General features: G+C 43.7%; 1 protein-coding gene across 5 annotated transcripts in view; it reads left to right on the forward strand.

Annotated features, from left to right (window-relative positions):
- The first annotated feature begins 14,051 nt into the window (after positions 1-14,051).
- Positions 14,052-23,823, forward strand: part of LRP1 (LDL receptor related protein 1) — a 452,537-nt gene continuing 442,765 nt past the window's right edge. For all 5 annotated transcript variants that reach the window (XM_053288908.1, XM_053288910.1, XM_053288909.1 and 2 more), the window contains exon 1: positions 14,052-14,841. In XM_053288908.1, the coding sequence (XP_053144883.1) occupies positions 14,745-14,841 (97 nt within the window). In that variant the 5' untranslated portion in view covers positions 14,052-14,744. The remainder of the gene's footprint in view (positions 14,842-23,823) is intronic.

Genomic DNA, 23,823 nt, shown 5'->3' on the forward strand with positions numbered 1-23,823 from the left:
ACTCTCCACCGCAGGGGTTCCCAACCTGTGGTGTTCCAGATGTTGCTGAACTACAACTTCCATCATCCCCAGCCACAATTTATTGTGGGAACCCCTGCAGTAGAGAGTTGTATAAATTGTAGTCACAATAAACTGTAGTTGAGGATGATGGGAGTTGTAGTTCAGCAGCATCTGGGGGACCACGGGCTGGGAACCACTGCCCTACTGCTAATGAAGTAGATTCACCTTATTTATTTATTTATTTGTTTGTTTGACTCATGCTTTTATTCTGTTTGCTTCAAAGTTGTTTTGCATATATTTGGACTTGAAAGCACGTAATGTTTTAGATTGCTTTAAAACATATGGGAAATTCTGGAGTAGTGATATCCAAAAGACTGGTATGTCGATTGCTTTCAATGGGGTCCTAATGGTCCAGAACAAGCCAAGGTAATCCCTTAAATAAAGAACCAGCTGGACACCTTATTCTACATCCACACACCACATTGCATTCTATTAGCAATTCCCAGAAGCTTTTGGTAGCAGGGGCGAAAGTATTGCTGGTTTTGTTAGTTGGGGGAAACATCCAAGGGTTGGTCTGGGAAGTATCCAGAAGGTGGTTGCTGAGTTCGTGGTTGTAACAAACAATTCTTAGGAAAACATATCTTCTCTGTTGAAACACGAGATCACTGGATAAGTGATGTCTATTTCAGAATGCTGAAGCTGGATACATCTGGAGACGTAACTAAGAAAAACAGACTATTAAAATTATAAGGAAACCAACAAACCTGAGGCTCTGTTTTACCTATACATGTCCAAATAAACTCATCCAGCTAGATCTAGACATCCTCAATTATCTACTTACTAACTGACACATTAATTTAACCATTCATTTAGCCAACCTTACAGCCTTCCCATCCAAAAATGTCTGCCATTTTGTTCGATCTTTGCATAGGTGATTCTAGTGATTGTGCAGTGATGGGTGTTGTGGTGCCAGGAAAATGTGCTCTGTGTATTCAGTCTGTATATCTGATTGCAACTACGAAAATGTGAAAGGGCTGAGGGATAATTCACACAATCATTTGGACTTGGGTTAACTGCATTCTTTGGATTCCTGCCTGTGATGATGCAGTTGCGTACAGGTGCCACCATGCACACAACTGCACTTTTAGCACATGACTGGTAACTTACATTTAAGTTTGTTCTTAAGATGGCATGCAAAAAATCTGATCTCGTGTGTGGTGGCCACTTCTCTTATGCAGCAAGTCAATGGGTGAAGTTATTTCAGTTGGGTTTCCAATCTGTGGATTTCCAATCTGTTGCCAATGTCCAACAGATTACTGTGAGAATCAGCACTGAGTGTCTGCAGAGTATGAACTGCATGGATTTCCTTATGTAAGTGTGACCCACTTTGGTTTTCTTTGCAAGGCCATACAGTCCAACCTGTAGAGGATTGAACAGAGTGGTACAGAGGAGGGATGCACATCTTTGTCATAATAACAAACTTTGTCAAGCCACGGGAAAATAGAACCTTTTAATTTGTGACTATTATAAGGATAAGCTACCTAATGGCACAGCGGGGAAATGACTTGATTAGCAAGCTAGAGGTTGCCGGTTTGAATCCCTGCTGGTATGTTTCTCAGACTATGGGAAACACCTATATTGGGCAGCAGCGATATGCAAGATGCTGTGAAAGGCATCATCTCATACTGTGAGGGAGATGGCAACAGTAAACCCCTCCTGTATACTACTAAAGACAACCACAAGGCTCTGTGGGCGCCAGGAGTCAACACCCACTTGATGGCACACTTTACTATTATAAGGACAGGTGAGACTGTTCCTTCAAGAACAAAGCCTCAGTATAAAGTGCTGGGGAAAGGGGGCAGGGTTAGAGAAGAGAAGCAGTTCAGTTTTGTTAAGAGACTTGAAATAAAGCCCATGCATTTCTTCATATCTGTGTCTTGACTCGCAGAAGACAAACACAACTTTGGCAAGATGGAGACAAATGGCAGTGCTTACTTTTGTTCTGGGAGAAGTGAGAGAACAGGCTGTTGGGGACAGTTTGGCAGGAAAAAGCCACTATTGTCGAAGTCCTTCTCCGCCCTTTGACTGGTTAGCATGAGGGGAAGGGAGTCTGGGCGGCATCAAGAGGCAGAGCTCCAGGAATCCGCTCCTCTTGACGCCAGTTTACCATGCCTTCAAAGGCTCTGTGTATATGGGCAGACTTTTCCTAGAAACTCCTGAACTAAGTAGGTAATTTTTTCCTGGACGTAATTTATCAATGAATCCAACATCTAGGCTGATATCTGGTAGGTTCTTTAGTTTTTATAGTCCCCAGTTTTTAGCCGTTTTAAAAAAAATGTAATTTTAGAGGTGGTTTTAGCCTGGTCTTGTAACTCATGTAACTTTATTAATCTTTTGTTTTACATTGTATCTATTTTATTAATGTTGTGAGCTGCCACAAGCAGTAGTGTACTGGAGGGGCAGGGTATAAATATTTTAAATATATAAATGGCTACATTTAGAAGTTCAAGACTTAATTAATCAGAGTATCTTTTCCACTATCAGTGCTTAAATTAAAAAGTACTCTCTCTCTATATATATTTAAATAATATTTATGTCATCTATGTTGGTAGCCTTTAAGATAAAATTATTTTATTTATTTATTACATTTGTATACCGCCCCAATCTCCCATCTCTGGGTGGTTTACAGAAACATACAATAAATTAAAACCTCAAAACAACTGAAAACCACAAGTCTGTCTATCTATCTATACCCTCCATCCTTGAATCGTTTTTGCTATTTGTATGATTCAGTTCCATGCGGAAGTTGTTATTTTCCCCCCACTGTGTTTCACCTGTTGAATGTTTGAGAATTTATCCTCTGTTTTCTTGCAGTTTTTTCCTCTAAAGTGATGCTTTAATTCAGAGTTTCTCAACTTTGGGTCTACAAATGTTGTTAGCCTACAATGGTTGGGGATGATGGTTGTTGTGGTCCAACAACATCTGGGGACCCAAGGTTGAGAGCACCTGATCTAGTATTCATTCATTCAATCAATCAATCATTCATTCGATTTATATACTGCTCTTCCAAAACTGGCTCAGGGAGGTTTACAACAGAATAAAAAACAATTAAAACCAGTTAACAATTAAAATCAAAACTATAAAACCAGAATAAAACCAATTACATATTCAAACAGTTAAAAACTCTGGAAAACCAGGGCAAACATTTAAAACAATTTAAAACAGTTTACAACAATTTAAAAACCCTGGAAGGCCAGGCTCTCCTGAAAGACAATAATGAACTCAAATTATAGATTTCTGCCGGGAGTGCATTCCATAGCCCAGGAGCAGCTACAGAAAAGGCCCACATCTGAGTTGCCACCAGACGCACCAGTGGTAACTGGAGATAGACCTCATCAGATGACCTTAACGTGCAGTGGGGATCATGCAGAATCTGAAGTTAAGATAATCAGAGATGATAATTATCTGCAGATATTGTCTGCAAGAGAGGAACAGCCCGTTAGACCATGAAGTGTTTTCTGTAGTGGTACTGCAAGTATAAGATGTCCTCTTGAACCATATGTAGGCTTCCCAATGGATAAAACCTTATAAAAAGCTCAGGAGACTCAAAACATTCTGGATCTCCATCGTGCCTCTAGGGTTGTCTTCTTAAAAATCTTTTTAAAGAAAATCCCCAATATTATCTGGAGGGCAAACTTGATTATGTGATCCAGCAGTATCTATTGCAGGGCTGCATAACTTTGACCCTCCAGCTGTTTTGGGACTACAACTCCCATCATCCCAGCTACAGCAGCCAATATTCAGGAATTATGGGAATTGTAGAACAACATCAGCAGGAGGGCTGAAGTTGAGCAGCTCTGGTCTATTGGTATGAAAAGGGAAAGCCCACAAGGCACAGTATACAATGAAAAAGTAAAATAAATTTTATTAAAGGAAAGCAGAATACACATGGTATTTCAAAGTAAGAGAAAGTTGTAGTGAATTAAAGCCTTTGTCTCAGAGGAAGCTCATGTGAGGGAAAGAAATGCTGAATCATCCCCGCCGAGCTGTCTGGCTAGGCTTCTCCTAAAACTATTCTGTAATTAGTAGGTTCAAAATGCTGCCGCCATCACCCCTTTTGTCTACAAAAACTCTCCGGGCTTGGGGTGGAATAACCCAAAAAGAAAGCTCTTTTAATCTGGCTCTTGGACAAGTACAAAAATCTTCCATGTGCAACCTACACATGGTGAGAAAACTGACAGCTGTTGAACATTTGAGGATGTGTTTGCACCAGAGAAATCTCCCTTTGCCCTTGCTTTTCCTGAGCTAAAAACCAATTTGTAGAGGCTTGTAAAAAGAAAAGAACTAAAAATCCCAGTTTTATTCAATTACTACAGACTGCTTCCACCTGAGGCTTTTTCAGCTTTTAGACACAGATAAGAATACTTAATAGGATTTTAGGTTGTCTTAATGCACACTTAAATGTTTACAGAGGCAATGCCCTAGGTGTAGTGAGCATAGGCTAGTGTTTTTTATTTCAATTACGATGAAGATAAACTACAATAGAACAGTATCCAGAATATGCAGAGCACACACACACACACACACACACACACACACACACACAAATATAAGTTTCTAACACAAAGTCTGACTAAACAAACTTTTCCTTAAAATAATCTTCCTGAAGCCCAAGCCCAAGCCTCCTTTCCTTGAACTCACCAAACTCCTTTTTTTTCAGTTCAAATTTTATTGAGTTTTAACAATAATAATAACCATAACAATCATCACAATCATAATGAACACAAATTGACTTCCCGCGCACCTCTTTTCGTGATACCAACTATAAATTTTACCCTTATAGTAATATTAATTAAACCTTCCACCACCATTAATCAGCCCAACCTGCATTTCAGATTTCAAATCCTGCTGTAAGATCCATAGTAGGGAAATAATTCTTTAAATAAACCAAAAAAGGTTTCCAGTCTTCCTTGAAATGTTCTAAACTTTGGTCTCTAATCAGTGTTGTAAGTTTTGCCATTTCCGCATATTCTAAAGTTTTTATCAGCCAATCTTCTTTTGAAGGCAGTTCATTAGTCTTCCATTTCTGTGCATATAATATTCTGGCCACCGTAAAAGCATACATACAAAAAGTTAAATTATTTGTAGAAATTGCTCCTTGTGTTATTCCTAGCAGGAAGGATTCTGGCTTCTTAGGAAATGTCACTTTAAGTATCTTCTTCAATTCATTGTATATCATGTCCCAATAGGCCTTAGCCCTCCCACAGGTCCACCACATATGAAAAAAAGTACCTTCAACATGCCCACACTTCCAACATTTGTTTGAAACGTTTTTATACATCAGTGCCAATTTGTTAGGCGTTAAATACCATCTATACATCATTTTGTAATAGTTTTCCTTCAAAGCATAACAAGCAGTAAATTTCAAATCACTTTTCCATAACTTCTCCCATGCTGCCATTTCTATATTATGTCCAACATCTTGAGCCCATTTTATCATAGTTGTTTTAACCAATTCCTCTCTTGTCTCCTCCAAAAGTAATAATTTATACATTTTGGAAATTAATTTTTCATCATCTTGACATAATTCCTTCTCAAAATTCAAAATCTGATCTTCAAATCCAACTTTAAGATCTTTCTTATACATCTCATTTAACTGATAGTACTGAAACCAATCTCTGACCACATTTTGTAATTCATTTAAAGATTTTAACTTACAATCCTTTCCATGAAAATACAACAGATCTCTATACGTACCCCCAGCCATCTGCATATTAACTTCTTTACATGATAAAGCTTCAATCGGGGATATCCATAACGGAGTTTTTGGTTCCAACCAATTTTTATATTTTAACCATACCCTCATTAAACTCCTTCTTACATAGTGATTCAGAAAATCTTTATGTACTTTAGTTTTTTCGTACCATAGATAAGCATGCCATCCAAACCTTCTATCAAATCCCTCCAGATCAAGGACTCTAGGGTTTCTCAATGTTATCCATTCCTTTAACCATGTCAAACATACAGCCTCAAAATATAGCCTTAAATCTGGCAAGGTAAGACCACCTCTTTCCTTTGCATCTGTTAGATTCTTAAAATTTATTCTTGGTCTTTTCCCCTGCCAAACAAATTTAGTTATATCCTTCTGCCATTGCCTAAAACAAGTCAAGTTATTAATTATAGGAATAGTCTGAAAGAGAAATAAAATTTTAGGCAAAACATTCATCTTCACCACTGAGATTCTTCCCATCAGAGATAAATTCATTTTAGACCATCTTTGCAAATCATTTTTCATTGAGTTCCATGTTTTAACATAATTATTTGAAAACAACACAGAGTTATTATTTGTTAACCAAACTCCCAAATATTTCACTTTCTTCTCCACTTTTAACTCACTTATATCACCAAATCTATCTTTAAATTTCTGGTCTATATTTTTAGTCAGAACCTTAGTTTTAGTCTTATTTATATAAAATCCAGCCAACTGGCCAAATTGCTGTATCTTGTCCAAAAGTCTTTCAATCTTATCCATTGGATTCTCTAAAAATAACACAACATCATCTGCAAAGGCTCTCAGTTTATATTCTTGTCTCCCAATTTTGGGACCATGTAATTCATCATCTTCCCTAATAGATCTACAAAGCACTTCTAAAACCAATATAAAAAGCAATGGAGAAAGTGGACAACCTTGTCTAGTCCCTTTTTGTATTACACAATTATCAGATAGTTCTCCATTTACAATAATCTTGAACTCACCAAACTCCTGTTGAGAATCAAGCCACTGCAGTTCTGTCTTCTAAGAGCTGCAGTCACCCTGTTGCAGCAAACTCCATTGCCACATGTCCCCTTGCTCCTCCAGCACAGAACTTCCTTCCTTGTTCCCAAAATTCCCAGCAACAGCTCTCCAGGTCACCCCTCTCCACACCAGTGGACTGATTGGGTGATCTCTGTAGGTCACCAGCCTGTCAGTCAAGACAAGGGTTCACTTCCGGTTAACTCTTTAGAGGGAGGGAAGGTTGGTCACTACAGAAGTTAAGATAGCAAAATACATACAATGCGTACATACAATGTAGTTGATCGCTCTTATTTTATCCTGCATAGCCTAAATGTTACGGCAAGCAGGCGTTTCCAAAAATGTGCATGGCTTCTGAAGAGTTTTCTAACCAAGCAATTTATAAAATGGATACAACACCATGTTGTCCCCAGAGCCCAGACAAAGAGCTAAGGAGAAACAAGAAATTTACCCTATAGTAGCAGACACTGGAATCCCACCAGACAAAGGAAATCCTTCCCCCACTTTTTAATCACCCTCCTCTTTCCTCTGGGATTGACAACCTATCCAGTCAGAATTGGTGGAAAGCACTTAATCAGTGAAGAAAAGGTTGGAAAACAATCCCAGTCACAGAAGAATAGATAAAGTTTTCAGTTCTTATGCAAATTTAGGAAGAAGATTACCTTATCCTGTCTGCATGTCATGGAATAAGCATCTGGCTACCTGAGAAAGATTGCATACTTCCATAGGAAATTGCACACCCACATGTAGGTGGGATTTTCAGGCCTTAGGAATATGGAGCTGGCCTGATTAAACTGACCAAGCCTTAAAGATCTAGTCATTGTCAGATATTTTCATTATACGTCACTAGAGAAGTCCCTTAACATGTGTAAACCTTGCTGGTTTCGGGTCTAGGGAATAGTCCAAAAGCCTGTGATGCAGCTCCCATACTGATGCTAACCAGGTCTGGGCCTGGTCAGTGCTTGGATGAGAGTTTGGAAATCCCATGTATGCCTTCAACTATCTAGTGGAAAAGTGGAGATACCTATTTTCGGAATGTGTCCTGCCTTTTTGCTGAAGTTTCAAAGCAGCTAACTACAATAAAATAAAAACAAGTTGTTCTAGTAAGAACTAATCTGCCAATTTTCCTTTCACTATCCCTACAACTAGACTAAATTTGGTCTACATCAGTGAGGTAGTTCACAAGTTAGCTCACTTGCACCTCAAACGTTCATGTGTCCGCCATCTTTAAACAGGGTGGATGACATGATCACAAACTACACCCTTGAGCCATCCCTATGTGTCCCTACACCTGTAGCAAATTTGGGTCAAATTGGTGAGGTGGTTCACAAGTTAGCCCAGTTGTGCCTCCTATGTTCATGTGTATGCCGTCTTGAATTGGGGAGGATGACATCATCACAAACTATGCCCTGGAGGTGTCCCTATATGTCTGTAAAACTGTACCTTATTTGGTTCATATTGGTCAAGCTGATAGTGGGGACACACACACAGAATGCTGCGTGATCTCCTAAGCCTACTGGAAAGTAGGCTAAAAATGATGATAAAGAAAAACACCTAAAACAGCAGATTAAAAGCAAAAAAGCAAGATGAGATCAGCCAGATATGAATGCGATAAACATGTTTTCTAAAATCTTTGCTGTCTTCAGTAGGGTAGTTAAAACTTACCTTTTCTGCCAGGCACTAGAGGAGGAGAGTTGAAAACTCACTGCTGCTGCTTTTGATCCCCTGCCCCCCCCCCCCCGCCACCTTCTCTGTGAGAGAAAGAGACATAGAAAATTTGGCATACTTGTAAAAAAAAAGAAAAGAAAAAAAAGATAGCTCTCAGGGACTAACTGGAAAGATTGTGAGATGATTTAATAATGCAGAAGCTTTTGTGGGTGACAATCCACTTCATCAAATATCCTTAATTTGTTTTTACCAATTGTTTGTTACTTCAGTGTATAGTTGATAGAAGCTGACAGTTTCAATCCAACTAAATGTCCTTTATCAGTCCCTCTGGTGAGACTGTTCATGCTGGCTTTTCCTGGGCATGAGCAGCGTGGCATACACACAAGTAGCACTGGATTTTAAAGTGATTTCATCATGCATCTATAAAGAGACGGGTGAAAAACTCCAGGACTAGCAAGACCCCCTCTTCCCTCCTCAGCAAATCTATTTCCCAGCAGAGGAAAAGGAATTTTGGAAGTGGTGGTTTTCCTGCTGGGTGGTTGTACCGAGAGAGCTGCACCTCCCGATGAGGCCCAAAGAGTGATCTGAAGGTGAGGATCTCGGGTTGCCACAATTTTGAGCACACAAACTGTTAGAGGTTAGAGTTATCCTGAACGTGGACACAATGCCTTGTGTTTTCCAAAAAGAGAATGCCTCTAAAGTCTGTCTGGGATTGTGTGTGTACTGTTAAATCCTGTGCCTCATCCCCAGTCTGCCTCGCTAGGGTAGCAGTGTTGATACCACAGAGGCTGCACTGCCTAAGCAGGGGCTATGGAAGAGCTGACAAGCAGCCACTTGACTGAGGGGAAGAGGCTTGTGCAGGGTTCTGGACTGGATGGTTCCTTACACAGTGGCTGGGAGCTCCACTCACACATGCACAGCCTGACCAAATGCTGACCCTCTTATGAAGACGAAGAGCTCCTTGCAGGCTATACAATATGCATGCTTTTGGATTCACAATGTGCAGTCTTCACACTCAACACACCACAAATTACTGCCCTCCCGCTCCCCAGGACATTGGTGCGCAGTCTTGCAATGGTCAGCCTGCATAGCAACTGCGAGAATGACTCCACTAGATTGTGTGGCGGCAAGCACATTCTCAAATCCTGCCAAATGGTGAGTAAGCTAATATCCGGGATGGACCACTAACATCCAGGCTGAGTGGCCACCCTAAGCTTGATTCAATTTCTCTTTGGAAGTTAAGCATGTCTCCTTGAAGAAAGCGCAGGGTAGACATTTATAGCAACATAAATAGCATCTGAGGCCTGGGGAGTAGACATTTTCCATCATTGTTCCCCCAGAGCTTTATGATCAGTCACCATTCCTTTAAAACAAAAATACAATCTTGCTTTTACACACACACACACACACACACACACACACACACACACACACACAGAGAGAGAGGCTGGGTTCACACGTAATGGCAGCAAGTAAGTACGGAAGCGCCACAGTAGCGTGCACTCCTGCTACTGCTGCCACTTTCCTGATATGAGAACTTGGAAGTGTCAGGAGGAGAATGTCTGGTACCCACATCAACCTGACATTGTCAAGCCAACTACAAATGTTACTGTCGGATGTCAAGTGTATGTCGGGTTGAGCTGGGTTCCAAAATGGTGGCAGTAGTGGGATTACACACCTTGCAGGAACCGTATTTATTTGCTGCCACTACGTGTGAACCCAGCCACAGTGTCTTTCAGCCTCCTGTCAGGCAGAAAAGCGGGATAGCTATTCATTAAATAAATATAAACAATAAATACAACCAATCTAATAATCTCTCAGTCTTTCAGAATCCTCAGGAGAGAGGGAGCTGGTGGGGCTTAGGAGGTCCATGAGTATTAGGTTCTGTAAGGTAAAGTTGTGCCGTTGAGTCGGTGTTAAATCATGGCGCCCACAGAGCCCTGTGGTTTTCTTTGGTAGAATACAGGAGGGGTTTACCATTGCCACCTCCGCCTGGGCAGTATGAGATGATGTCTTTCAGCATCTTTCCTATATCACTGCTGCCCGATATAGGTGTTTCCCATAGTCTGGGAAACATATCAGCGGGGATTCGAACCGGCAACCTCTGGCTTGCTAATCAAGTCATTTCCTGCCTGCACCATTAGGTAGCTGTTATTGGGTTCTGCAGGGTCCCCCCCATATCTGCAAGACACCCTGCAAGTGGCATGTTCCATTAATTAAACAATGCTGGGAAACTTCAATTTTAAAAATGTGAACTTGCTAATTACATAGAGAACTACACAGAGCACAGACAAGTTTGTGACCAACCCTACCTCAAACACCACAATTGCTCTCATTTCTGGGCTATGGGAAGGAACCAACAGTTAGTTATTTAATTAAGGCAAAAATCTGTTGGCAAATTACCCAGGGTTTAGCTGAACGTAGCCACAGCACTTGCTTTCATCTCAAGCTCAGCACTTAAACACATGAAATAAAAGTAAAGGAAGTGCCTCTGTGCAAATGCAGAATGTTTTCTGGTCACTGCTGAAGAACCACAGCGATCCCTCTGTTTGAAATCAGGCGGAGGAAGTGGTTTCTGGAGCAGAAGCCCTGAAACTAAACTAAACAATTTGGGAGTTCTTTTCAATAAGTTAAGATTTTGGTTTGGGTGAGAATACATCTGCCCTTCCCCTTCTCTAATAATGTAGGGGAGATAATTTACAGCTACTGTGCTCAGTGGTACCTAAGTGACAGGGGCGGCACCAGGAAAAAAATATATTGGGCTGAGGGCACAGAAGGGCAATGCATTTCTTCTGTGCCACATGCTAGATTTCTGAAAAAGAAATAATATATAATAAAAATATATCTATTTCTCATAAATGCTCTCATCCAAAATATGTTCTCTGAAGCTTTTGGAGGAATTAAAAGTTATCTTTCCCACCTCAGTTCTGTCACCACAGGCAGAAGTGAGCCCATGGGGACTTGCTCTTTAAACATATTGATATTTGATAACAAAGAAAAGCACTTTTCTTTCAAAGTGCCTTTTCTTCAAGTAACTACTGTGTGGTCCAGCCATGGGGGGAGGTGGGGTAAACTAGTTATGTGGCCAAGGGGTGTGCTTGACCCATCCGGCATGCTTATGCCCAGTAAATAATTTGGAACCTACAGCTATGGATAACACCTGAGACTATGCCCTTTGTCCCCCTATCATTGTAAGTCAGAATGGTGGAGATGCATGAAAAAGACTGTGCCATCGAGTTGGCATCGACTCCTGGCACAGTCTGGGAAGCACACCGGTGGGGATTCAAACTAACAGCCTCTTGCTCCCTAGGCAGGCTGCTTCCCCGCTGTGCCACTGTAGCTGATGGAGATATATGACAGAGGCTTTTTATTCAAGGCATGCAGGTTATGGAATTCTGTTTCATGCATCCTGGCTGGTTGCTAGTACCAAGGGTTCCCAACCTGTGGTACTTCAGATGTTGCTGAACTACAACTCCCATTATCCCCCAGCCACAATATGTTGTAGCTGAGGATGATGGGAGTTTGTAGTTCAGCAATATCTGGAGTACCACAAATTGGGAACCCTTGTGCTAGGCTTTTAATTTAGGCTGACTTTTGTTTGCAGATTCATGCGGGGAGTGGGGAGGCACTGTTCTTGTTTCTGGGTTTTTGGGTTTTTTTTGCTGTTCTTGTTGTCAATTATGATTGTTTTATTTAATGCTTTTAGCTTATTCTATGATTTTATTTTGTGGTTTTATATTGTTGTTCCACAGCCCTAGGGATGCTTATTAGGGCTGAAAGGTGGGATCGCTGAAATGACTACAGAAATAAACAGACAATGAGAAGCAAGAAAGAGATTGTCACATACAATGAAAGATAAAAATATCAATGGGAAGTTATTAAACTAAATAAATATTTAATAACATGACAGCCACCAGCCTAGATGGCTTTAAGAAGGGTTTAGATAAATTCATGGAGGCCAGGTCCATCTATGACTAGTAGTCTAGTCACTAGAGTTTAGTGGCTATAGACAGAGGTGACTTAGGTAATTTTTGGAGCCTGGACCTTTGGAGGCCCCCCTCCCCTGCAAATTAAGCACCATCATGCTCGGCCAAGCAACCACACCACCCGGGACAGACTAAAGAGGATTTGGGGGGGCCCAGCGGCTGAGGAGCACCTGGACTTTGGCCCGGAAGTCCAGGGGTAAGAGTGCCTCTGGCTGTAGGCCACCTCCAGCCTCAGAGACAAGATGCCTCCAAATACCAGTTGCTGGGGAACAACAGCAGGAGAGAGGGCATTCCGCCTCACCTCTTGCCTATGGGCTTCCCAGAGGCAACTGGTGGGCCATTGTGCCAAACAGGATGTTGGATTAGATTGTCCTTGGGGCTGATGCAGTAGAGCTGTTTCTTATGTTCCTTGGTGAAAATTAATTCAGGGTGTGTGTGTGTGTGAAAAACATAGCTGAGTTGTCAAATCAAAACATTTTTAAATATGAAACCCTGGCCCCATCAGAAAAAGGGTACCCATTATGTTCTGTGTGGGAGGGTAAGCTCATACCTTTGAAAACATCTGGCAGACAATAGAGTGCTGGCACGATGCGTTGAGACATTATTCCCCTGCAGTAATGGGCACCTCTTAATGGGGAAAATCAGACCTCACACTCCGGAGCAGCTTGTGTGGGGTGCCCCTCCTCTTCTGACACCCGAGAGGGTCTTGTCCTCTTCGACTTCAGTCGCATTCGTCACATCAGCGGATGTGAACTGAAATTACATGCACGTGTGCATTCTTGTTGCAAGAGGTGCTCTCTGGTACGACAAGGGCTGGGCTGGAGATTTGCGAGTCTACAGTACACACACCCCTTTCTGGAATGGAGGCTGCAGTCAGGAGTGAACCGCGGGGTGTATGGATGTGTGCGGGCGGAGGGGTAGCGATGTATTCACCCACAAGGCAGGTATCCTTTTGAAACGTGCGAGTGCGCGAGGGCTACATTTTCGAGGAGGAGTGGCTCCATCCATATTCACCAAGAGGGATTGCTGCTATTCTTTGCAGCAAGACCCTGGCTACAATGCATTCCCTTTGTGCAATAGGAAGGGGGCTGTTCTTGCCACTGGAAAGCGCAGCATTCCATGTACTGACTCCCGCCCCGGGGTGGGGGCAAATGGACGATTTTAATACACAAGTGTCCGTCTCCGATTGGTGTCCTTTGACATTTTTAGATGGGAATCGTGTGTGTGTGTGGGGGGGGGCGGTGGACTGCTGTTAGCCTGCCTGGGCGCGAAGGTAGGAGGGGAGTTGCATCCACGTGCATCCCTCACCCCCTTCTGTTTCTGGCAGACTATTCTTCCGCCCCCAATATGATGATGGCTGCTTTTGAGGGCTTCCCCCCCTCCTTTTCCAAAAAAGCGAAACGCAGAAAGCTGCCTTTTCTCCCCTTCCAGCAGCAGCGGCTTGAAGGAGGGCGCATGCGCTCTGCGCCCAGTGCCGCGTATCCCCCGTTTGCAGGCGCCCTCCCCTGCTTTTCCCTGGGAGCCTATGACGTCAGGCAGGCAGAAGGCGGCGCGAGCTCCATCAGGCGGCTGAGGCTACTGGTGCGCCAGGCAGGGTTGATTCTCCTGCGTCCGGCGGCAGGAGCGGCAGCAGGCGGCGTAGGAGCCCCTCGTGCAGTCAAACGCAACTTGGGTGCAAACGACACTAGCGTGTGCATCCTCCCCTCTGCACCACTGAGGAGAGGCTTGGGAAGGAAAAGGAGCCGCTGCCTCTCCGTCTCTCTCTGGATCCAGGAGGACCCCTCTTTCTTTCCCTCCTCGTTTTCCCCTCCCCGTTCTCCTTCCCTCCATGCATCGTTCTTGGGAGCTTTTGATGATCGTTGCGATTACCTTGCCTTGCGTTTAATCTAGGACACAAGCGGTGGCGGAGGAAGGTTGCTGCTGCTGGTTGTGCCTTGCGCCCTCCCCCGCCTCTTATTATTATATAAATATATATTTTCCTGCATGCAACCTTCCTTTCTTGTTGGGAAGGGCTGAACCCCCTCCTCTCTCTCTCCTCCCCAGCCTTTGCTGCTGCTGGGTTCTCTCATCTCTCAGGCTGGGAGGGAGAGAGGAGGAGGGAGAGGGGCTTTTCCTTCCGATCTCTCCCCCCTCCTCCTGAAATAGATGGTGAAAGAGCTGAAGACCCTTGGAAGGAGAGAGTGAAGAAGAGGTGGTGACGGAGACCTCAAGAGAAGAAGAGAGAGCAGCTCTAGCTGCAAATCTTGTGTGGACTGTAGAGACCTGATATTTTATTTTTTTTAATTTTTTGCACAAGCATGCTGACCCACAGGGTAGATGTGATGGGGCCCTTGCTGCTCTTACTGGGATTTTTGCACATACTAGTAGGGATCACCCCTATTTTTGCCCTTGAAGGTGAGTTGAAAACCTCTTTATTGTTTCCCTTCTTCTCTTCTGTGCCTTCTGTTCTGTCAAATAGAGTAAATCCCACACACTCCAGTTAGATTCTCTGTCTGCAGTTATCTTCCCCACTATAAACAACGAGCTTCCCCCTCACAACAAGGATATGATTATGGTAGCTCTTTCCAAAAGGTGGGTGGGGGACTGTTGCTGTTAGGAATTCAATATATGCTTTGCAGTTATGAAACAAAGCCGCATCCCCCCCCTAAATTCATGGGGGGGGGGCTGTTGCATATTTTGCATTCACTAGCTTGTTTTTATTATTTTCCCCTGCTCCTGCCCACAAAGTATTGCATGCTATACGTATTTATTTCCAGGGGAGAAGGTTTGTGTGTGTCTGTGTGTGTGTGTGAGAGAGAGAGAGAGAATATGTATGAAGATGTAGGAACTGGAGTTTGGGTTGCTTTTTGGGGTGGGGATGAGACTGTAAGATCAGCATCTGCTTCTGAGAGAGAGAGCGAGCTTTCTTAATGAAATCTGTTCATAGTGTTGAATGGGGATAATGTTGGAATGTTTCCTCCTCCCCCCCCCCACTCCACCAGCAATGTGTAGCTTAAATAGAAAAGGAAAAAAACCAGGAGTAAAGCAGTCCTGAAGATCATATGTTTTCTCCAAGTATAAATGCATACCCGCTAATTGTCTTTTATTTTTAAAAAAGGCACCTGGTTCTTCTGGTCCAGTCACATCTGTTGTGGTATGCCAAGTAGTGGAAGTGGTTGCTCATGGTGAACTCACCTTCCATTTCCTTTCCGGTTGCAATAAATACATAATTCTCTGGGGGCTTTCAATATGCCAGTAGTTCCCTGATCTCTTCTTGGTTTGGAGCCTGTTTCCTTGGCATTGATGGCATTAGACTTTTTACCCAAATAGTTCATCATACCTCTTGATGGCAGGAAGCTATAAAATGGGGGGTTGAAAACCCCTGGTGGGGGGAGGAGGAAAAAGTAATCAAATATTAATATTTAATGACTGTCTTAAATATAACAAAGAGTCTTGTGGCACCAGACTGATAAATGTATGGTAGCATAAGCTTTAGTGCAATACAGTCCATTTTATCGGTGATGTGAAATGTAATTCTCATTGGCAGGTATCTTATACATGGGCATAGAGAAAAAGCAAATTAAAAACAGGTCTCAAATGACAGTATCCATTGTCTATAGCCAGGCCCTAGGATGCAACTGCATTTGTTTCAGCTCATCTGACACGGACTCACACACCTGAAGGATTTGCAGCAGGCATTCCTAAAAATTACTGTACTTACCAAACAAAGTGAAGGGGGGGGGGGAAACAACAACTGATTGGCAGGGGCTAGACTGGTACCCAGGGGCAACCTACTGTAGGATAGATCCAGAAGTGAAAAAGAGAGAACACCACTAGTTGTCACCTATGCATGACCAGTGACCTCCAGCCTGTCCTGGACAATTATACCTTCTTCCTCACAGGCCTTGGGGCTGGTTCTTGCTTAGGGTCAGCCCCACAGTCTTAAAAGGCTACTCACCAGCAAAAACACTCTATAACATAGACACAAGGGGTGAGACCCTTCCACACATGAACATCCTGAAACTGATTCAGTTCCCATTTAATTCAATGGGTCATACATACTCCCAGGGAGGTGGGTATTGGATTGCTGGCTTTGCTCCCACAAAACGACGACAACAACAACACACTTGTGCTTCCACAAACCTCAGTACCAGCTCTGTCCCCTTTATCTACCTGAGCAACAGCATTACAGGACCAAATAAAGTCTGTTCTAGTGTCAAAAGACTTCTTCTTTTGCTCATTCTCCAATGTGATACATGCTTTTATCTGCAAAGAGTGCCCTTTTGCTTACGTAGGACAAACAGGTCAGGCTTTATGCAGAAGAATCAATGGACACAAATCTGACATCTGAAATGGCAACTTTCAGAAACCAGTGGGAGTACATTTTAACCTTCCAAGACAGTCTGCTGCAGAGTGGAAATTCTTCCACAGAGAAATTCAAGGGGAGAATAAAGGGGGAATCAATTGAAGGAAGCTTGACAACAGCTTCTCGGGCCTTAATCAAGACAAAGTTTTTTAAAAATCACTTTACAGAGTTAATTAACTTGCTAGCAGCTTATCACCTCTGACTGCTATTGTGAATTGTCACCCTGTTTATTTTGTATACTTTTAAACAAGTCACAAGACTAGCATTTCCTGCCATTTGAAGCCCCCGTTCTTTAATTTACTTTCTCTATAGTTAGATATAGTCTTAAAACTGTGATTGTGTATATATGCCTTTCTACTGAGGATTATACTTCATGGACCCCTCGGAAAGTTGTCCTGAAGATGTAGGTGAACGTACTGTCCAGCTGGAGACATCAAGGCTCGGAGGATGATTTCTTAAAAGTTTTACATGCCGCTTTTCAACAAAATAAGTTCTCAAAGTAGTTTCCATAGCACATAAAATGAGAAGATGGTTCCCTGTCCCAAAGTGGCTCGCAAAAAGAGAGAAACCATCAAACATCCACTGGAGAGATACTGCGCTGCGTTGAATAGGACAGTGGCTTTCACCCTGCTTCTTGAATTTTATTCCATTAAATAGGATGAAAACTAGATATTAAAGCAGGGGTTCTCATACTTGGGCTCCCAATGGTCACAACCATTGTGGCTGGAGATTATGGGAGCTGAAGTCCAATAATACCTAGGGACCCAAAGTTTGAGAACACCTGTGTTAAAGAGTATCTGCAAAATAATGCAGAAGGTTCCAAGTCCCCCCCCCCCCGGCTTATCCAAGACAGGGCTGAGAGAGACTCCTGCCTGCAACCTTGGAGAAGCCACTGCCAGTCTGTGAAGACAATACTGAGCTAGATAGACCAGTGGCCTGACTCAGTATATGGCAGCTTCCTCTGTTCCTATGTTTCTAGTGTTCCCTGTGCACCCCCCCCCCCGCAAGCCAAAGGAGAGCTTTGGTGCGTGACATAGCATATACCAGAGACTTCAGAGTAGAGTTTAGAGATCCATCCTAACTGGTATCCTCACTAAATTTACTAGAGGAAGTCCTATTGAAATTGAAATTTAATTTAATAGTTCTTTAGAGTAGCTTCTGAGTAGTAGTATTGAGTAACTTAGTCTGGATGTCAGCTGCTATTTTCAAGCCACTCTGGGGAGCGGGGAAAACCACCAGTACTTTTCCTGCAGGAAGGTGATGGTGACGGTGGGGAGAGGTCAGTTAATTTGCAAAAAAACAAGCTGCGGATCATCAGTGGGGCTTAGGAATGTGCTTATTTACTCTGCTGACATGGGCAACTTCAGCATGAAGGAACAGAGAGCAGGCATAGAGTGTGCCTGTCATATATTTAGCTGGAGTGGCTTCTGAAAACTGGGCGCTGGTGTAGTTTCCTTCACCCTCTCCTGCAAAATGATTGTGGAGAAGAAATTCACCTATAATTTTCCTTCTGTGCATCACTTATATTTTTGCCTCTGAATGTAGACAGTTGTCTGATTATTGCTATATCTGAAAGGCTTGTTGTAACATTGGTGATAAAAAGCTTTACTTCTAAATGGGCTTGTTTGCTGGGATTTCTTGCTAAGTTCTGTTGCATGAGTCATAACATAGGTCTTTCATGCTCTAATGTTTAGAGAGCCATTTTGGCCTGGATTGCTGCATTTCGGTGGAAATAATCATGCTTTTCCACATGCTGTGTTTACATGTTATGTTTTTTGACTTAGTTTGAGGTTCAGACTCCCTGGTGGTCATTTGTAGCTATTCATCAAAGAGAAAATATTTTTACATATAAATACAATTATTTATATGTATAAACTTACGAGGCTGCCCTCTGCTGAGTCAGAGCATTAATCCATCTGGCTCAGTACTGGCTACCTTGATAGGCCACAGCTCTCCTGCATTCCAAATAGGTGTATTTCCCAACCCTGAGATGGCAGGGATTAGGGGTGTGCATGGACCGGTTCAGAGGCCCTTTTACGGGCTTCCGAACAGGTTCGAATGTCTGGCGGTTCCGCTGGCTTGAAGGTGGGGGGAGGGAAGTAGACGTTGGGCACACGACGTGTGCATGCACACCGGCCATTTCCGGTCCGAGGAGGCACCAGGGCAGCAAGGAGGTATGCTGCCGCCCCGCCAGGCCATTTTAAAAGACAGTGCCAGTGGGGGGAAATTTATTTATTTATTTATTTATTTATTTATTTATTTATTTATTTATTTATTTATTTAATTTTATATCCCGCTCTTCTTCCAAGGAGCCCAGAGCAGTGAACTACATGCTTACGTTCGTCCTCACAACAACTCTGTGAAATAGGTTAGGCTGAGAGAGAAGTGACTGGCCCAGAGTCACCCAGCAAGTCTCCCGGCTGAATGGGGATTTGAACTCGGGTCTCCCCGGTCGTAGTCCAGCACTCTAACCACTACACCACGCTGGCTGTCTGGAAATGTGGCGGGAGGGGTAAGAGCACCCTCACCTGTCCTTAAAGATACCCCCCCCCCCGCTTCAAACTGGTAGGCGCTGGTTCCATGCACACCACTGGCAGGGGTGGAACCTGGGTCTTCTGCATGCAAAGCCTGTGCTCTAACACTGAGCGAAGGCCACTCTCTGTGAATCAGTGGTTAGATGATGTAATAGGTGGTGTCTAATGTGCGTCTTGTGATTGAGCCATAATTGAGCAACCTATCATGACTGCCTGGTTTCTGAAGTCAGCACTTCTATTTTAAATCCTCTTTGGCTCCTTGGCTTCCTCTGTGCTTGTATAGGCCAGCATTTCCTTTTTGCCACCATTGCTCTTTTGCTCTTGTATGAGTGGCTGGGTTACTTGGAAGTTGCCCACATTGCTTTGGATGGCTTAATTTGGAACCCAGGCTCACCATAAGCAACTTAGCCTTTGAACCAGTTTTTGGTCTCCTGGTGCATGTCTCCCTCCTGCCCCTTTTGGATTGAGGGCTTTTCAAATAATATTGCAACTTCCACGCATATGGCCATTGGCCTTCCACAACCTGAAGACTACCCCAAACTTGCAGTTTGCTTTCAGATTGGGGTCGTCTTTCTCGCTGCTCCAGCTCTTCTTCAGATCTTTCCGCTGTAACCTAATAAGCACCTATTGTAAGCACTCAAGCTTTTGTTGCTTTTCATTTCGCCATCATTGCTCTTCTTGGTGTCCCCGCTTTCTTGATTCCTTGCACTGTTCACTGGGAGCACTGCCAAGTCACATAGGTCACTTTTTCAGTTGTTCATTTTCTTGGCTGCTTTAAATAAGGAGGTTCCTGGCTTTCTGTGGTCTGCACCAGATGGGTTTTGGTGACCATTTTTTGTTTGTTAGATTTATATGCCTCCCTATCTCATAGGTTCGGAGTGGATCACAACGTGGGTTTTTTTTTTTGGATTAATAAACTTTTCCCCAGGGGCCTTACAATCTAAACAAAAGTGGGGGGGTAGTTCTCAGAGGGGAGGGTCCTAAAGGTAGTTGGTTCTTTTCAGGTTGCTGGAGGGTCCTCACTGCTCCTCCTCAGCTGCGGCCTGATGGTAAAACACACGGCTTCACTAACAACATGTACTGAGGAGCAACTGTATGAAACATTCTGGAATTGCCCGTAGGCAAGCGTACAATTTGCAGAGGGTGACCTGCATTGAGATGGATATGTAATGTAGATCTATAATAGAGGACCCGTATGCAGCGCAGATGCCACACATGTGTCATGTGACAGGCCTGGCCTACCACAGTCCCCATGCACAGTAGTGAATCTTGAGTTAGATACTGAGGAGGCAGGACCGGCATCAGCCCCAGCTCTAGATTTTGATGCCAGACCAGAATCTGGCAGGACCAGCCCCAGGCCTGGATCTGGACAGCAGACCAGAACCTGAAGGAGCCCTGTAGCTGGACCCGCCTAAGGAAGTGCCTTCAGGGCCTAAGCCCCTTGAGGCAGCACCTTCAGAGCCAGAGCCCGCTCCAGAGCTGGCCTCTCCCACACCATCGTATCCCCTGTATCTGCGTGTCAGTGGTAACAACAGGCTCTGCAAGGGCAGATAGTGCAGAAGAGGAGAGCATGACTCCAGAGGGCTGCCGCTTTAAGGCTTCCACTCCTCAGACAGGGTGGCAGAGCTCAGATGCACTTAAGGACTCAGTGTGCCTGTGACTGGTGTCTAGTCAGCTTGGAGCTCTCCAAGATCCTGTGGACAGCCAGGATGGGACAAAGTGGCACAGGCAGCAGTGTGCGGAATGAGTTTTGTTCTGGGCGGCAGCATCAAGGCAGTGTGCGCGCTCATGGATTTGAAGTGGGACCTTCCTGATTCAACCTGAGTGGGATATAAAATTAACTGAGCGGACATTAAAAAATATGTGAGCATGTGCACATGCACATTCCTTAGCGGGAACACTGACGGGCAGCAGGAATTTATGGTGTGTCTGGCCTGGAGCAGGAGAGCCTGTTGGTTTGTCTGCGTCATAAGAGTCAGGCTTATATTCCTGCCTGCCTTGCTTTGCTGTGCTGTTGCCTTCTTCCTGGCTCAGTGAACAAGATGCAACACCCTCCCAAAGCATAGGGTTGCGGATCTGCTGTGGGGTGCACTAGAGCAGAGATTCTCAATGTTAGGTCCCCAGACGTTATTGGACTTCAACTCCCATAATCCCCAGCCCCAGTGGCCTTTGGCTGGGGACTGTGGGAGTTGAAGTCCAATAACATCTGGGGACCCAACGTTGAGAATTACTGCACTAGAGTAGTACCATTTTGTACTTTGGATTTGACTTGTGGCATACGCTTGCCCAGTAGGTCAGCCATCACTGGTGTAGAGTTCTGCGAGATGGCCAAGTAGTAAGGGCTATAAGATGCATCCAGAAAAGTGGTTTCTTCTGCTAAAAAGCATGTGATGGTCCTGGGAGTTGCTTTAAAAGGCAGGTTAAATTCATGTCGCAACCAACCTCTCAGCAAAAGGTCACTGAAGTTCACTTCAACCCTGGTGGTTGAAGTGGTAGTGCAGAGTTCCAGGCGCTGAGCACAGCTCAACGGCAGGTTCTCCTACACAAGCTGCATTGAAACAAATGGGGACTCTATGGGGTTTATGCAAGAAGAGCTCTCATCAGATGTTTCCTAGTATATTTGGAAGCTGATGGATGTGGCAGAGGAGGCAGAAGGCATTTTCAGAGGAAACCACTCACTTGCTTGTTATTTAATTTCAAAAGCCACGGTTTATTATGGCTTTTAATTTTTTAAAAATGTTATAAGGAGATGCCTTGTATTGTGTCAGATCAATGGCTCTGGTACTGCCTACTGTGATAGACATTAGCTCTCCCAGGTCTCACTCAGAGGTCTTTCCCAGCTCTCATACTTGAGATCCTAGAATGGGGTCTGAACCTGCGTTTTTATATATTTGCAAAACTTTTATATAAGTTTTAATATATGTAAAACATGTGCTCTGCCAGCGAGCTGGGGAATCTCCCTGCCCCACTTTCCTGTGTTGTCCTTTTTAAAACTAGGTTTGTGCGTTTTCCTGGCTTGTGGAACCTTGAAAACAAGCAGCAAATAGTTTACCTTTCCCCCCCTTCTGCCTCAGCCAACGGTTTGATAATTGCCTTGTGGCCCATTCCTGGGATTAGCTCTGCCAGCAATAAATGCTTAGGATGGGTCAGCTAACGGTTGGGCAAGTGGTGTGTCACAGGACCAAACGTTGTGTCACTGTTGCTGGGGCGTTATGCTGGTGCTGCTAGAGCCACTGGCAAACACACTGCAGGCAAGCAGTATTTCTTCAGCTGTGTGCACTAGAAACGTCACTTTAGGTATTTGTTTTGTTTTTTGTTTTGAAGGCAATTGGAGATTCTCAGAATTTAGTAATGGCTGTTATAGGGCTTGACAAGTCCCAAGTGCCAGGGAGTCATGGTGCCTTTAACTGTGGCACCTAGACGAGGATATTCAGAGACAGAGTTATTTAATAAAATATTCATATACACCATGCAGCACCTGTTTCTGTTCTAAGTATGTTACTTGGAAAGGGAATGAAGAGAAGCCCACTTACCCTCCCCCGTCCACAATGTCCGTCACTTAAGTCCAGTAATTTTGTCAAGTGTCCATTGTTTGGCTCCTAAATGTTTGGGCTGGCTTCTAGGAACAAATAAAATTTGCCAAGGCCTGGACTGTTCCAGTAATGTATACTGGATTGCGTAAGACAGAGAGCCCAGGCGTCTATCCAGTCTTCAAAACTTGTAAGCCCAGCCCTAAGCACATTGACTTGGAAATCCATTCATTTCAGTGGCATTTGCTTTCAAGTCAGTGTTTGGGGGATTTCAGCCTAAGGGCTTGTTCACCTAAACATGTAATGTGTGACTGCAATCAGCATGTCTGTCCTACAGCTCCATTTGTCACGGAGCCGTGTCTGGCTGCAGCTTCTTGTCAAATAGACACACACTGGCATACCTGGATTTACCTCTGTGGAATGCATAAAATGACCTTAGAAAAGCTTGCGTGCTTCTCCCCCCTTCTAGGCTATAGAAGGGGGGAGAGATGATGATATATTTATAATGTTATAATATGATTTCCCTCACTGTTTTTTATCTTATTTATTTTGTATTTCAATAAAAAGCCAAGGAGCTTGTATTTGAAGGCTGATTTATTAGTTGAGCTGTTGCTTTAAGCTCTTGGTTTATCCTCTTCAGTCTTTATTGTTGCAGACTCTAGAATGGAATTGCCCTTGACTGGAAGCCAGTGGAGAAAAGGGACTTCTGTGAATACTCCCGTTGATTTCAAATGCGCTTTATCTATTCCCGCCTCCCCTCCCAAGTTGAAATGTTGTAAACTAGTCTGACTGCTGATTCTTGCTGCTGCCGCCCTAAATCTTATATAACATGGGTGGGTAAGGGGGGTGGATTATTACATACGTGGGCTGGGTGATGTTATGGAGTGCTGCATGTTTGTACTTGCCGGTCTTCTGTGGCCATGCCTTCTCTGTTGTACAAGAGGGCAGGACTGACTTAAGGATATAG

The sequence above is a fragment of the Hemicordylus capensis genome, chromosome 2 (genome assembly GCF_027244095.1).
Source record: "Hemicordylus capensis ecotype Gifberg chromosome 2, rHemCap1.1.pri, whole genome shotgun sequence".
In the NCBI taxonomy this organism is placed as follows: domain Eukaryota; kingdom Metazoa; phylum Chordata; class Lepidosauria; order Squamata; family Cordylidae; genus Hemicordylus; species Hemicordylus capensis.